Source organism: Ceratotherium simum, chromosome 9, assembly GCF_057802395.1.
Source record: "Ceratotherium simum simum isolate JZ-2026a chromosome 9, ASM5780239v1, whole genome shotgun sequence".
Lineage (NCBI taxonomy): Eukaryota > Metazoa > Chordata > Mammalia > Perissodactyla > Rhinocerotidae > Ceratotherium > Ceratotherium simum.
The window spans coordinates 6298775-6315300 of NC_141908.1; the positions used below are offsets into that span (position 1 = coordinate 6298775).

Sequence of the window (16526 nt, forward strand, 5' to 3'; positions counted from 1 at the left end):
CCCCTCCCACAATTTTATGTAAGTTCTTGCTGGTACCCTTTTGTCAAAAAAATTACAGATTTTTTTATTTTTTCCTGCAGAATGTCTCAGACTTAGCAAAATGAAGAATTAAATGCAACTAATTGTTACTTATATGTAAACTTTCAATCTTTTGAATAGTTTATTATTCAGTCCCCTCAGTAACTGAAAGCTAAATGTGTCTCTCCTCTCCTAAGACGTGTTTTACCAGAACAGCTGCAACAGCCTGCTCAGCAGTGTGGCATTAAGGGGGCAGGAGCTGCCATTTCCCCTGGAGGCTGCTCACTCCCACCTCCATTATGGTCCTAAGTCACTGCTTCCTTCACTGAAGAACACTTTGTTGCTTCCTGTGGAGGTGGGGGTGGGGCCTCAAACATTATAATTAAAAAATGAGAGCTAGTGAGTTCATAGCTGACTTTATTTCACTGATTTATTCATTGGTTATTTGTTCCACAACTTTTGAGTTCTCACAATTTGTCAACTTATGCTAGTGAGTTAGTAGATATTTCTGTTTTTTGTCTCCCTCCTTCTCTTTCTTCCTCCTTCCCTTCTTCCCTCTCTTTCTTCTCTTCCTCCTTCCTTCCCTCCTTCCCACTTTCTTCTCTCCTTTCCTTCTTCCTCTTCCTTTCCTCCTTTCCTTCCTTAAAAGGTGTTGATATCCACCTACGCTGGTTACAGAGACAAATGATGTACAAAGGAGATACCGAGTTAAAAGGCACACTCCCCTTCCTGAAGGTCTTAATGTAGAGACTCTCAATAAGTAAATCAATAAAAAATATGGTGGTGGTGTACAGTGGTTACAGCTGGGAGCCAAGGAAATGCAGAGTCAGGAGCTGTGGAGCCTCCAATAGAGCAATGATGGGCCTGAGATTTGGCCCAAAGAAGGAGCACACAGCCAGGAGAAACAGGTGCCAAGGCTCAGAGGCACAAGGGAACATGGTAGAGGGATTCCACACAGCAGAGTCCCATGGCCACGCCAGCGTGGCTTATCTCATGCAGGACTAGAGTGCTAGTGTAAGCAAGGTTAGATTTACAGCTTATATTTACCTTTAAAGAATGGGAATCAATGGTGAATTAGTAAATCAGAGATTACTGACTCAGATTAACATTTAAGAAAGGTTATTAAGAACTCTTAAATCTAACTGAGGGTAAGAGAGGAGATTGACTTTTTTGTTGTTGTTTGCCTACTTCTATAAAAAAAAAAAAGAAAGATTATTTTGGTAGCTGTATGAGAATTTGATTAGAAGACAAGACTGGCAGTAAGGTTGGCAGTAATCTAGATGGGAGACAGAGGAGCTTTAAAGAGAGCACAGGAAGAAGGGATTGCCATGTGATGGTAAGGTGTTGCGCGTGGTAGCCTCATGTGTCACGTGGATATTGGAGGTAGAGAAGATAAAGGAAAAGGCTCACCTAAAGATGACCTGTAGGTTTTTTGCTTGAGCAGGTGGGTGAAAAGTGGTACCAGTCATGAGATAAGAAAGACAGAACAAAGAATACGTCTCTCTCTCTCTCCAGACATGCGCACATACACACACACCCCTTTTATTTATAAAATAAAACTTGTCAAGGAGCTAATGATTGATTGAAGGAAACTTAGTGTGCCTTATAAACTTAAAATTACCTAGAACTGTTTGTTCTAGGTAATAAGTCAAATAGAATTAATATTAGAATTAATATTTTTATTTGTTGTGCATCTAACTTTTTTTTTAAAAGGGGGAAAGGCACATTTCTGAATAATAATATAAAATAATAATATAAAATAAAAACAGATTTCTTAATAATAAGCCCAAAACATTAAACATTTGAAAATTTACAGCCACTATAAGTCACAAAAAGAGAAAAAAGGGAAAGGAATCACAGCCTTTCCCTCAAGTATTCTATGTGTTGTTTGGGTGGGTTTTAGTGATATACTGAGTTCTTTAATAGAGCCAGTGATAATAATGATTAAAATAAAATATTTTACTATTTTTCTACACTATTATCCCTGCTTTAAAAGATGAATTTAATTATGAATAGGTCAAACTGACAATAATTTTTATTTAACTATTCAGATACGGTAACAAATCTTCTTCTCATCCCTATGTTCATCTGCTAATCTTCCATATACCTTATAGGTAATCACTGTTATTAATGTCTTGTTTCTCCTTCCAGAAAAAATTCTAGGCATATGCAAGCCAGCAAAGATACATATTCTTTCTTTCTCCTCATTTAATGTGTTTTTTTACTCTAATCGTGAAACACAATGAAAATTTTTCTGCACTTTTTCATTTTCACTTAATCTACCCTGCAAAGTTTCTTATATAAGTATATAAAAAGCTTTTTGACCTTTTTTTACAGCTGCATGGTATTCCATTGAATGATATATATGATGTATTTTTTAACAAGTTTCCTACTGAAAGATATTTAGGTTTTCCCTCTAGTGTTAATACTTAAAACTGCTGAAATGCCTCATATGTAGAGGTCATTTTGCGTATGTGCAAGCATTTCTGTAGCATGCACTCTTAGATGAGAAATTAGTGTTCAAAGTTTTCAAGTTTGCAATTTTGACAGGCATTGCCAAATTGTCCTCTATAAAAGCTGTACCTATTTAACTCCTACTAGCAATTTATGAGAGTGCCTTTTGTCCACAGGCTTGTCAAGAAAATATGTTCAAACTTTTGGAATTTTGCCTGTCTGACAGGCAAAAAAAATATATCTCTGAGTAATTTTAATATACATTTTTCTTTATATGAATGAGTTTGAAAATCTTTTCATTTTTTATTTTCCATTTTGTGAACTATCTCCTCATATCTCTTGCCTATTTTTTCTATCAATTTTCTTATCAATTCATGTATAGTCCATTGTCTGTAATATGGATTTTGGAAATATCTTTTTTGCTGTTCTTTACTTGCCTTTTGATTTTGCTTTTCTTGGTTTTTTAAATTTTTTATTTGCCATTAAGACATTTTTGTGTTGAAAAATTCACCAATTTCTTCTTCATTTATGGCTTATGGATTTGTGTTATAATTTAACAGATCCTCCCATTTTGAGATCATTAAAGAATTCCCCCAATTTCTTCTAGCTCATTTCATTTGGAATTTATTCCGGTGTGTGATATGAGGTACAGTTCTACCTTTATTTTATATTTTTAAGTGGTTACCTACTTGCCCTAAGTCCATTATTTTTAAATCCTTGGGTAATTTTTTTAAGTAAATCATGTGTATAACTTTCAAATGTAAAGAAAAATACTACTACATGGAATGAGTGGATTTGTTACATTGATCAGATTAGGGTTCTCCCAGCACATAGATTGAGATTTTTACATTTTGGAACTTCACGTAGTAAATTTCAAGTTGGTTACTGCCAGCACACTCTACTTTCATCCACTGCTACCATCAGCACCACCTTCTTAATAGGTCAGAAATTCTGGACAGTGGGAAGCAGAGCCCTCATCGTTAACCCCATCCTTACTCTCACCAGGCTTTAAAGTCAGCCCTTCCTCTCCCGGTCCTAACTTTGGTTCAGAGAGATTGCTACTATCATTCCAGCCAATAATTCCACTCATAATTTTAAGACTGCAGAGGAAGAAAAGTATACATCTTTTTTAAATAAAATGCTGTTACTTCTCTCACTGCATTTAATGAAGTCATAAACATTAATTAACACACTTATCTTCTCATGCAAAATAGCTTATGAAGTTTTCATGAATATGTAAAGCAATTTGTTGACCTTTCCTCAAAAGTAGATTAATATTGCTCCTTCTTTACATTGTTCATTTACTTAGTCAATTCTTTTTCATTGCCTAAAGATAAAGCAAAATTAAATCCCACCAATCATTTGAATAAACATATGTCAATAAGTATTGAGGAACTTCAGAAATGTTGGTAACTTTTTACCTAGTAACCTACTGTCTGGAAATCTATCCTAAGAAAACAGACTGAAATATGGTGAATTTTTTTTTCAAAATGTCTACTAATTTAAAAATTGGAAATAACATCTAATCATTTGGAAAGACAGAAAAAAAAACTTTGAATAAACACAGGTAGAATCACCAGGTGGAATATATATATAGGCATTTAAATGATATTTAAGAAGTACCTATATCATTTTAAAAGTATACTCGGTAGTGACTGTCATTTTTTGATAACATTAAAAAGTAACATTTAATAAAAGAGATATTCAATAATTTATACATTACTGATTTAAAATATGTAAAAGAAAGCAAGAAAAGTATAAATATAGACTAAACCACAACTATGGAAGAGAAACAGATAATCACTGTGTGAAAAGAAAATCAAAGAATGCATTTACTAAAATATTAACAGAGGTTTTGATTTTTTTCTTTTTTTTCTGTATTTTAGAGTGAGCATAACTAACTTTGATGATGGGAAAAATAAATAAACTTCATTAAATACATAATCCTTATCCTGCATAGCTGGTTCATGGAAAACTGTATATGAGTGATGGGTAAATTATTGAATACCTCCTGCATTACAAGTTATTATTTAATTAACCAATAAATGGCAGACATGAGTGAATTTCACCTACTGGTCCATTAATTATTCCATGCTAACACTCAGAAATCTTGTATTAAAACAAACTGAGTGAAAGTTAGTTTATTTAAACAATTGGGGAAACAAGGAAGTTCTGCTATTCATCAAGTAGAAGATTTGAATTGTGTCTCTGCCAGGTGTTACCATGAAGAAAGAAGAATGTTAGTCCTAGGAAATGTTCCATCTTATCTAGAAATGTTCACTATTAGAAATTACAATAAAATCTTAATTCTCCAGAGATTATCAAATTCTTTATCCTGGAATATATATTTCTAGTTTTATCTCAGTGGCAATTGGGGTTCAACTACTTATTTTAACTAGCTTCCAACTTATTAAGGCCAGATAAAAATTCCCATGGGCAATTGTGGAGGACAAAGACAATAACCATACGCAGAAGCTATCTTTTAGGCCAGAAACATATTAGGGAAAAACTTTATTACTAATTAAATAAAAATTTGTTTTCATTTGGTTTGAGATGGAGTTAAAATGAAACAATGTAAATAATACTCAAGACTCTAAAGCATATAACAATTCTCATAGAAAGCTTGAAATGTTTGCAAAATATTTCTAACTTTTTCTTTTCATCCTCTTCCTACCCACCACCCCCAGCCCAAAATACTGTGAATAAACATGTCAATTTCTTCACCTTTGGAACTAACATTTTCTGGCTAAGCGCATGAATATCACATCATTTTGAGTGTCTATATATCATTATTTTGAGTGTTTAATATCACATCACAGTGTTTTCACTCAAAAGTCTTCTTTGATTAAATCCTCTGCTTGGTATTATCTTAAAAGTTCAAACATGGATGCTGCTTTAACTTTCAGAATCTGAGAATTTCAGAGAACCTGAGCAAAAAAGAATGAAGACTTTCTTGTTTAAGATGGTATATCAGCAAAAAGTCACTCTTGGAAAGAGTTTGATTTACCGTTGATGAAATAAGTTGCCACTCATATGATAGTCCCCGATACTTGCTTCCATCTGAACTTCAGAAATGACCTCCTCACCTTTAACCTTTCAGATTATCAATATTGATATTCTTCTGTATTTGTTAATCTTTTCACATGAGGTAAGCACTTTACATATGTTGTTTCGATTATTTCTGAACACAACTCTGCAAAAAGCTCTATCTCAAAGAAGCCAAGTGACTTACCCAAGGACACAAAGATTTAAGAGATACAATCTAGCTGTATCTGACTCCAAAGCTAGTATTCTCACCACTACCCCTATTGGATAAAAATGATACTTTACCCTATTCTCCCTTATGTCTTCTGTTTTGACCAGATGCATCCCATGGTAGACACATGTAAGCTACGTAGCTTAGTAGGAATGGAGGGTCTCAGAAGAGAATTTGATGGATTGGAAAGCAAAGAGTTGAGGAAAAGAAAAATGGGGCAACACTAGGGGTAAGGACATGACATAGAATGAGAAGGCAAATTTCACTTCCATAGGCTACTTAGTATCATAAAGACCCTTGTTTGGCAAAATTCAGGGCTAATGAATATTCTCCTAAGTACCCAAGTGAGAACTTCTAAAGAAAATAAGAAACTAACAGGATGACATGTGATTCCGGTAGGTTTGACTCTCAAACCAGAGCAAATCTTTATGTATCACTAAAGCAAAGCAATATGTCTTCACCTGTTAGGAAATTTCTAAATTGTATTCAATAATACTCTCTCCAGATTTAGGGGTCATTGCTCAAGTCTGGTCCCTAATTTGTATCCATCTTCTGTGACTTTGCTGTCTTAGAAAATGCTGTCTTAACACATTTATGATATATGGTTTTGGTTATACATACTTATATATTTTTAATTAGTATTATAAAGTTAGAAAGTAAATAGAAATAATTATTTTATCAGACTGGGAGCTCCATGAAAATAGGGACAGGTAAATCCAACTTTTAACCCCCGGCACCTACCTCAGTGCCTGACTTCATGTACGTGAGCAAAAAATTCTTATTATGTGAATGACAAAACTTATTAAAAATGTGGTGCATCTTATCCGACTGACACTTTGTCTGAAATGCCTGTCTTCCTCTCCTTTTTATAATAAAATTTCAAGGTTAATCCATGAAGCCTTTCTGCACTCCTCTCCCACCCTGATCTCTTTATTCTCACCATTTAATACATGAATATTGACTTCCTGATATTTAATGAGCAATTGTTTCCTGATGGTTTATAACATTTTAATTATTAATGTCAGACATTGAGGTAGGATTGGCTAGGGTTCCAATCCCAGGTCTACAGTTATGCAGTATGTGACCTTGGGCAACTGACTAGGCATCACTGACCATCAGTTTCTTCATCTGAAAATGGGTTTGCATGTAGTTTGTAGGATTGTCATGTGATTTCAATGAAATATACATTAAAAATGTCTAGTCAGTGCTTAAGTGCAGGCTGTCAAAAAATGGCAACTTTAAAAAATCTTACATAATGTTTAACATGAGATTAGAAATACAATAAATATTCTATAAATACATGTGAGTTGGCTTATTAAATGCCTGAATTTCAAGAGCTAAAGTAAATGTCATTTGACTCTTTGGAGAATGTGCAGAACCTTCACCGGTTATCTCAAGGTATCTCAATGAGTGGATTATGCAGTAAAGTGCTTTGGCCTCTGAACTCTATGCTGGGCTCCCAAGGACACTCTGCTCTGCACCTGTTTATGTATTGCAGGTCCTCCCTTTACTATAGCTGTGCTTATTGCGGATTGCACAAACATTCTGCCTCTGTTAAAGACACTGAACTCTTTTAAGAATGAGTGACCTGCATGTACTATTGATGTCTTGTTTAGTTCTTACAACAGTTCCCTAGTCACGTAATACCACTGCTCTTTGATTCTCCCACCTGCATGTGTGGGTTTGTGCTGCTGGAATGCTAGAGGGCCAACTGCCACAGGTGATCTGAATGAGATGTGTAAAATGTGAGAAGAGGGATTGCACTAATCTCCTTAAGGATTGAGAGAAGAAATTTCTTTCCCATTAGTAGTTCTAGAAAAATCATGGCTCTATCCTAAGAAAGTCATCAAAGAGGAACCACCTACTCCAATTTCACCATGGAACTGACCTGTTCAAGTCAGCTACCGTCAGGGTAACAGGTAATGTGAATCAGACAGTCAGCAAAGAGCATCACTTGAAAAGAACCACAGCGTGTATGTCTCCAAGGGCCATCCTCAGCATCTGGCCATGTTACTGAGCCCCTCCACTCTGATCCTCAATTTCTGAATTGTACAGTCACAGATGAGGTAAGAAACAGACCCTGGAGAACTGTCACTAAAGAAAACACAGCTAGAGTGTCCATGTGAGCCAGGAAGGGAAAACTTCCTCCTTCATTGGCCCAGCACCATTCGTTAGTCCATTATCTGGGATTCTTGGATTCTTCTTGTCTCTCTCCCCTCTCCCTCATCTTTCTTCCTTCCTTCCTCCCTCCCTCCCTCCCTCCCTTCCTTCCTCCCTTCCTCCCTTCCTCCCTATTCTTTTCTTAAAAAAAACCAAACATGATCATGGATGGCATGAACTTTTTCTACTTTGGAGGCTGTGTGACAACATGGAAAGAACATGAATTTTATATAATATGTAAAAATTTCACATAAATAATTAAGAAAAACACTTGAAAATATACCAAAATGTTAATAGGAGGGATGGCTGATTTGTAGGATTTTGAGTAATTTTTTTCCTTCCGTTCTTTATACTTGTTTTTGGTTTTTTCTTCAAGTGCTTTAAAACGGACGTATTTTATCTGAAAATAATAGTAAAAATAATAATAGCAAAAAAACTGGTTAGACGTAACTAGATTTTAACTGTTGCTATACCTAATAGCTAACTGTGTAAATTAAACAAGTAATTTATCCTCTTGCAGCCTAATATTCCATATGGGTAATTTGGGGCTAGTATTTACTTACCTAATAGGGCTGCTTTGAGGATCGGTAGGATACTAGCATATTGTGGGTATTCTGTGAATATCAGGGCCCCATAGTAGGAAAGAGACTGGCTCATGGGGGAGTCAGGAGTATAGGCCTGGGGGTGAGCAAGCCCAATGGGGATAATGTGTATTTGTGTCAGGTTCTAATATTTAAGATGGGAACTCCTTTTTCAAATATACTCAATTTGCCTCTAGTACCTACTTGAGGCAGGTGCTTTCCTAGGCTCTGAAGCTACAGCAATGAACAGTGCTGTCTTGCCCTTGTAGAATCTACATTACAGATTTTCCATTATGTGCAAATCAAAGTGATTCTCATTGCCCCTTTCCCCTTAACTCAGTGCTTCCAGAGACCTGCTGGCTATAACTGAGGCATGAATGGCTGAAGTACTGATATATGGCAGTGTATCTCTAGAGAAGGAGCATGGAAATCTGTGCTACTTAACAAGTATCCTAGGTGACTGCTTAAAATGAGTAAGTCCAGGGAACACTTAAATATGGTAAACTGATGAAAATGGGGGAAATCCATAAGCAGATGAAAACGATGAAGAAATTCCCAAACTATGCAGAATACTCACAGAACATATTCTTACGAGTGAATCATTCACTAGATGAGGTTTGACTTTGTCACTACCATGGTTAGAAATATAAAGGAAATGGAATCTGGAAAAAAAAGACCTACTTTGTCTTCTATGTATCACAGCAAGGAGCAGATCCTATTCATCTTAATATATCATTTTCTTTTCAGGAAGACTGTCAGAGCATAGGATATGGGACGATCAGATATTGTTTGTTGAATAAATGAGTAATATTAAGAGCTTCTGTTTTTGATACTTCACTGAGTTTATTTATTGACATAGAAAATTCATTTATAACATTTTTGATTTTCATATCCATGCTCTGCAAGATAGTATTAGCCCCGGATTAGAAATAAGTAAATGGAGGCTTGTAGGTTATGTAACTTTCCTCATAATAAATAGCTAGCACATGTTTGCAATTAAAATAAGATCTGTTGCATGACTACATCTATTCCTTTCCATCATGCTGTACTGTGAGTGAAGCTGGTTTACAACATTGGATTATGCATATCGGAGCAGAGCTTCGGGGGGGCGGGGCATGGCATATCTCAATTGGGAATCTAAAGGGCAGTAACTGGCAGATTCAATGTTAGCAGTTGAAGACACCTGCTCTACTATTGACAAGTAATATTACTTCAGTTACAACCCACAATGCTCTCTGAGGGCTCTGCTCCCTTCAACTGTACTCCTTTCCTGAAAACTGAAGGCCAGTTAAAGAACCGATGTATTTCTGCTGAATATTTGTAGGCCCACCCTTCAGATAGTTCATCGATAAATTGCTTCTGTAGGTGTGTTAATACAACCAATTAGGTTACTAGCAAACCCTCTTACTGCTCTCTTCTGGGTGAGACTCTGCTTCTAAAGATTCCTTTGTTGTATAATTAATCTAATGCCTTAGGTGTCAATTTTATGAGTTAAACTTAGGATTCCAGAAGTTCTCCCTTATGTCCCTGCCAATATTCACCACGGAGGCTAAACAGATATTCAGAAATGCCTCAAAATAAAGACTTACATTGTTTGGCTTTTGGGGTGAGTCTGCACTAATCTTCATTCTTATGTTTCTTCTACTAATTGCTAAAATATAGCATTTATCTGTGATTTTTTCCAGTCTTCCATGCAACTTGAACTTATAAACTAAATTCTGCCAGACTTTCCTTCTCTACTGTTTGACAGGAAATATTTAGTGATAATTTCTCTTCCATACGTATAATATCTACCCCTTTCCTAATATTAATAAGTATCAAACAGGGGGGAGGGAGTCATTCTCATAAAAAACAGTCACTTCCTTTTTTCTCAGCTTGGCTCCTTTTCTGGTTTCTTTTACCACAGAACAGCGTTTTTGGTTTGCTGTTGCAGCTTTGGGAACTCTGCTCCCTGCTCACCCTTCCTTCTAAAGTACCTTTGATCATATAAAAGAGGCTGAGCTCCTCTGTCTCTTTCCCTGGGATAGGAAGTCCATTACAATGAGATACAGACCTGCCTGTGGTGAGGCAGGCCATGATGATGCAGTCCACAGCGGGAGGCCTGTGTCCTAAACCCACAGGAGGCAGGAGGGCATTCTGTAGTAAATTAGCCAGAGTTGGCAAGTCTAGGGCTCACCCTGGCATAGCCAGGGCACTTACAGAAAACAGTGTTTCCATTAACAAGACATGGAATGCTCAGGAACTTAGACCCCGCCCCCCCAACAATATGACCCCTTCTCCCTCCACCAAAATAAAAAAAAGAACTTAAAGAAATTAAAATGTTTTTCTCCATTTTTTCCTGTGGAACTTAACTTTCATAAATGTACCAAATAGAATAGATTGCAAGCAAGCCTCATTATAATATGTGTGCATGCATGTCTGTGTGTGTGTGAGTGTTTAAACTTGCTCAAGTTACTTTAAAGTTTGTTACTAAAAGAAATAAACAGATAAATAGGTAGATAGATAAATAGGAAGATAGACAAATAATAAATAAATAAACAGCAATTAGCTTGTAGCTCTCCCTACCTACCAACATGATCTAGTTTAAAAAAAAATGCTATCTATGGCTTAACCATTTCAAAATATGGTATTTTTCTTCTCCAACCTGGATAAGTGAAATATGTCACTTATATTGTGTTCCAGTGACTTCCACCTGACACACTAGGAGGATAAGGAATTGTGACCTACAAAAACTAGTTCCGCATAGCCTGACATGGGAAAGGGGCAAAGCTTGACCCTACCCAAGTTGAGATGCAGGGCAAGCCTTCCCTCTTGGAGCTCCAGGGTGATGTGGTCTCCACGTTGACCTTCTCCATGGAACAGGACTCCATCTCCTTGCATGCTCTTGAACTTCAGAGAGATCACATCTTTGAGAGTGCTCATCAGCTTCTGATTGAACCTGTACAGAAGGGAGCTTCGGCCATCAAAGTCAGCGACATCTGATTCTGGACACAGAGAAAGAGAGAGAGAGAGAGAGATCAGTGCATATCCTCATAATTGCCCTTCCTGCTTCCCATCTTAGCTGTTGTCCAATTCATAGGAACGTTCTTGAAATCTGAAAGGTCCCATCTCAATGGGAAGCATAGAGACTAGACGCAATATAATTAGACTTGAGGGAATTATTTATTTACAGGCAACCACCACCACTCAGTCAAATTGAACCGATCATCAGCCTAGAAGTAAAACCTCTCGTTAGTGATATGTCAGCTTTTGCTTGAGGGGACAGGAGGAGAATACCACAAGCACCTATGCCAGGCTCCACTGCGTTAGATGCCTGGTTGTAATAATCTCTCATGATTTATCTTCTGTATTAATTTGTTTCTCATAGTTGGAGCCACTTGATCCCCTCATTTCAGGCTCAAGGATAGAGATGGAAAATATAGTTTATTATTACAACTCTGATTGAATAGTACCATCTTCCTAGAACCCAGTGTTGAGAAGGATTCTGAGGTTTCCTCTGGGTTCAGTGGAAAAGAATATGCAGTGAAGGAAGATTTGGTATTTGAACAGAGCCAAGTATATTGCATCCCCACCATCCCTGCCTTATCTTGTGCTGGTGATATGCGTCCTTTCACAAAAATACAAAATACAAAAATGTTCATTCATTATCGTTAAAGCAAAAAAGAGAAGATTAAGTAATTATGATTTGGATAAACTTATGCAGTAGATGTATATAAACATATCTGAAAATTGTATGCCAAAAAGTTAATAGGAATTCTCACCTCACCATGGAATATGTACAAATGGCAAATAAGTATAAGAAAAGATGCTCCACATCATATGGCATCAGGGAAATGCAAATTAAAACAACAATGAGATAATACTGCACACCTAATAGAATGGGCTAAATCTGGAACATTGAAAACACCAAATGCTGGTGAGGATGTGGAGCAACAGGAACCCTCATCCATTGCTGGTGGGAATGCAAAAACGGTACAGCCACTTTGGAAGACACTTAGTAGTTTCCTACAAAACTAAACAAAATCTTACCATACTATCCAGCAACCTTGCTCCTTGGTATTTACCCAAAGGAGTTGAAAATTTATGTCCATGCAACAACCTGTGCACAGATGCTTATAGCAGCTTTATTCATAGTTGCTAAAACTTGAAAGCAACCAAGATGTCTCTCAGTAGGTGAATGGATGAATAAACTGTGGCACATCCAGACAATGGAGTATTATTCAGCACTAAAAAGAAATGAGCTATCAAGCTGTGAAAAGACATGGAGAAAATTTAAATGCATATTAGTAAGTGAAAGAAGCCAAACCGAAAAGGCTATATACTGTATGATTCCAACTATACGACATTCTGGAAAACGTAAAACTATGAAAACAGTAAAAAGATCAATGGCTGCCAGGGGTTGGCAGCAGGGAGAGGGCAGAGCACAGAGAATTTTCAGGGCAGTGAAAATACTCTGTATGATGATATAATGATGGATAAATGTCATTCTAAATTTGTCTAAACCCATAGAATGTACAACACCAAGAGTGAACCATAATGTAAACTATGGACTTTGGGTGATTATGATGTGTCAGTATGGGTTCACCAACTGTAATAAATGTACCACTCTGGTGGAGGATGCTGATGGATGGGGAGACTATACACGCGTGGGTGCAGGAAGTATATGGGAAATCTCTGCACCTTCCTCTTAATTTTGCCGTGAACCTAAAACTGCTCTAAAAAGTAAAGTCTTAAAGATAAATTAATAGGGACTCTATCTGGGAGGTGATGATATAGATTATTTTCACATTATTTTTCCTATTTTTAATTATAAAAACCTTTACAGAGAACTTTTATTACTTTTATAATAGGCAAAAATCTAAAACTACTTAATTATAACTTGAGACATTCATTATATACCATTTTATGTGGGTGGGATGGTGGTGAATGGGCGTATGGAGAGAGTGGGATTAGTCTTATTTGAAATCAAGTACTAAGGAAAACTCAATGTTTCATTATTTACCAAGCAATTAAAATCCTCAGCTTGAGCCTACACAATGATAAATTAAGTTTTCTTTTTTTTTTTCCACCAAGGATCTAGAAACATCCTTTGTAAAGCTAAAATTCTGAAATGAAAATAAAAATGAAATCATATTTTTACTATAACTAGTTTTAAAATGCAATTTCACCATTTAGTCCTATGGAATAAAGTGGTTCTAACCAAAAGGTTGTTGATGACTCCTTAGACACCAAAAAGCATAAGTCCAGATATAGAGATCTTCACAAACCTGCACCTCTCTCAGAGCCTGCTCACACCACCCCATCACTCCCCTACAACTGTCTCCTGAACTGGACTCTACCCAAACTACCTGGAGGCTACTCAGCAAGCTATCATCAGTCATGGAACAATGAAGAGCATAGTGTAGATAAGATCAGGGATTTTAAACTGATAGCCAGAGCTTGTTAGCTGGGTCACTTTGGGCAGCTCTACCTCTCTAAGACTTGATTTCCTCCTCCATAAAATGGGATAATTAATATCCTTCAGAGAAGACTGCTGTGAGAATGAAATGGCTAATACATATGAAGTGATCGTACTCACAAGGTGACAACATTGTGTCTGGCACGTTATTGTGTTAAATTAATAATAGGTTGTAGGAGTGTTCACAGTGACCGAGCTAACCAAAGGGCTTTGAGTTCCTAACACGTCCAAGCTTGTGGCTGACACTCCACCTTCTCACCTAGAACAACGTTATTTCACTTGTTGATTTGACGGATTACTGCTTAGGAGATGCCAAGTTGGCTCCAAGTTTCCTGTTCTGCCATATTTCAGCTTCTCAAACTCTAGTTGAAACTCTTCATGTGTGCAGGGTGTGTACATTGTGTCCCCATGCTCTCTTCTGACTGCTTCTCCCTGCCACTGCACCAGACTCTGGGTTAGGAGCTGGGTCTTTAGGAGCTTTAGTGCTGAGTAAGTGGACATGAGACATATGATTTGTGGACAGTGATGCTAATATAACATGTTATGAGCTAAAATAGAGGTGTGCACCCGGTGCTATGAGAATACAAAGTTCAAACACTATATCTGCCTATGGGAATGGGACAAATGCTTCCATGAATAGACATGGAATTCGCTACTGCTAAAGAGACACTTTGTGCCATGTGTCTCAGTCTGCAGTGCCCAGACTCTTCCTTTCCCTACTCCTCTACACTATTCCCCCTCTCTTTCAATCCATCACAACATTTATGATCTATATTCCATTCCTTCCAACGTCTAGCCAATCTAGTGATTTAATGATGATAGAAGTGTTTGTGACAGGCTACCTCTAAGAAAACGCATCTCCATGTCGCCATGAGACCTAAAGGAAATTGAGCCCATTGACAGAACAGGAACAAAAAAATACTGTTGAAGTCTAACTGATCTGAGTTTCAATTCTGGTTTTACTGCTTACCAGCTGGGGGACTTGAGTCAACTTTCTTGACTTCTCTGAGCTTTAAGTATTCCTATCTGTGCAACAGGGCTAAGAGAAACCTACCCTACAAAGTCATTGTCAGAATTACATAAATTCATACCTGAAAATGAATAATCACTCAGTGACATTTCGTTCCATCATTCCATCATTAATCCAAAGGAATTACTGCAGTGGTGAAGATTTGAAACACTGTATAAAGATGGTATGAAGAACATGGTATGAAGAAATTCTGTTTGAGTTTAGGATTCAGTACCCTTCATATCACATTGAGCCGGCATCGTTCAAGCCCTTATCATCACCTTCCATATTCTTAAAATAGCCTCATAACTGTCCTCCCTGATTCAACTTTTGCCACCTCCCCCAAAGTCATTCTCTTACTTTCACGTCACCTTTGCTCAAGTCCTTTGGTGAACTCCCTTTGCACTAAGAATTAAATTCAGTCTCCAAAACCCCACTTGATCTGGCTCTGTTCTCCTTTCCCACCTCATCCTCTACTTCTCTCCCCAACCCTGACTCCACTCCAAGCACACTGTAGTTTCAATGTGTGTGTGTGTGTGTGTGTGCGTGTTATGTGCATGTTTGTGTGCACAGGGGGGAGGTAGTATATTACATAAGGAGCACACACCATGAGCCCTGTAATGCTCTAAATGTTTTTTGGTGCATGAACTTGTTAATCTTTTTAATCACCCTATGAGGAACAGACTGTTTTTATTCCTATTTTACAAATGAGGAAACTATGGCACAAAAAGGTGAAGTATGTAGTTATTGAGTGGCAGAGCCACACTTACCACCTGCCCCACCTGACTTAACCCTGCTCTGAGTGTGCTGAATCCTTGCCCAAGAGCTGCCCCTCTCTCGGATGCTCTCACGCTCAGCTGTCAGTCAGGTGCTTGGCTCTTTCCCTAACAGTTTCCTCCAGTTAGTTAGTCTCCCTCTAAGCACACTGGTACTCCCTTCATAATTCACCTCCCAACTGGAATCTGGTTATTGTTGTTTCCTGATTTGTCTGTAGTGCAGCTCTCCAGCATGAGGATGCATCACATGAGGGTGGGGCCAGATGTGTATTAACCACTTCACTGATTCAGAGCCCAGCACTGGGCCCAGAACTTGACGCTATCCAGAACACCTGTGAAATGACTTAGTGACCTAATGGACCCAATGACCCAAGCTACCAATGCTGGAGGGGGAGGCTGCTGATTGTCCCCTGACTTCCTGTCACATCACCTGCCCCCACCCTGTAAGCCCAACGGCCCATTCACACTCAGAGGGGTCATTTTCCTGGAGGCCCACACTCAGCCACTGGGATGTGATGCTGTGTTACTCCTGGGTGCAGACATGAGAGGCCCCAGAGCCTGGAATGAACCTGCAGAGAGTGGACGCCGATAGCTGTCCACCGATAGCTATATGAGAAAAACTTTGCCAGTCTAAGAGAACTCAGGCAAACACCCTGGACCTTTGTAATGTTAATTAAGCCACACATCAGCCATTCCACAGATGGAGAAATGGTAAAAAAACAATGAGTTTTTAAGAAGGACTAAAGTTTTCCTCAACTGAATACTTACTATTTCCCCCAGGCACAGGAGCTGTGTGAAGTTCTCAACATTCCCA

At 37.7% G+C, this 16526-nt stretch overlaps 1 protein-coding gene across 3 annotated transcripts in view; it reads right to left on the minus strand.

Annotated features, from left to right (window-relative positions):
* Positions 1–16526, minus strand: part of CNTNAP5 (contactin associated protein family member 5) — a 760035-nt gene that overhangs the window by 395387 nt on the left and 348122 nt on the right. For all 3 annotated transcript variants that reach the window (XM_014782496.2, XM_087435029.1, XM_087435030.1), the window contains one exon: positions 11250–11453. In XM_014782496.2, coding sequence (XP_014637982.2) covers positions 11250–11453 — 204 coding nt within the window. The remainder of the gene's footprint in view (positions 1–11249; positions 11454–16526) is intronic.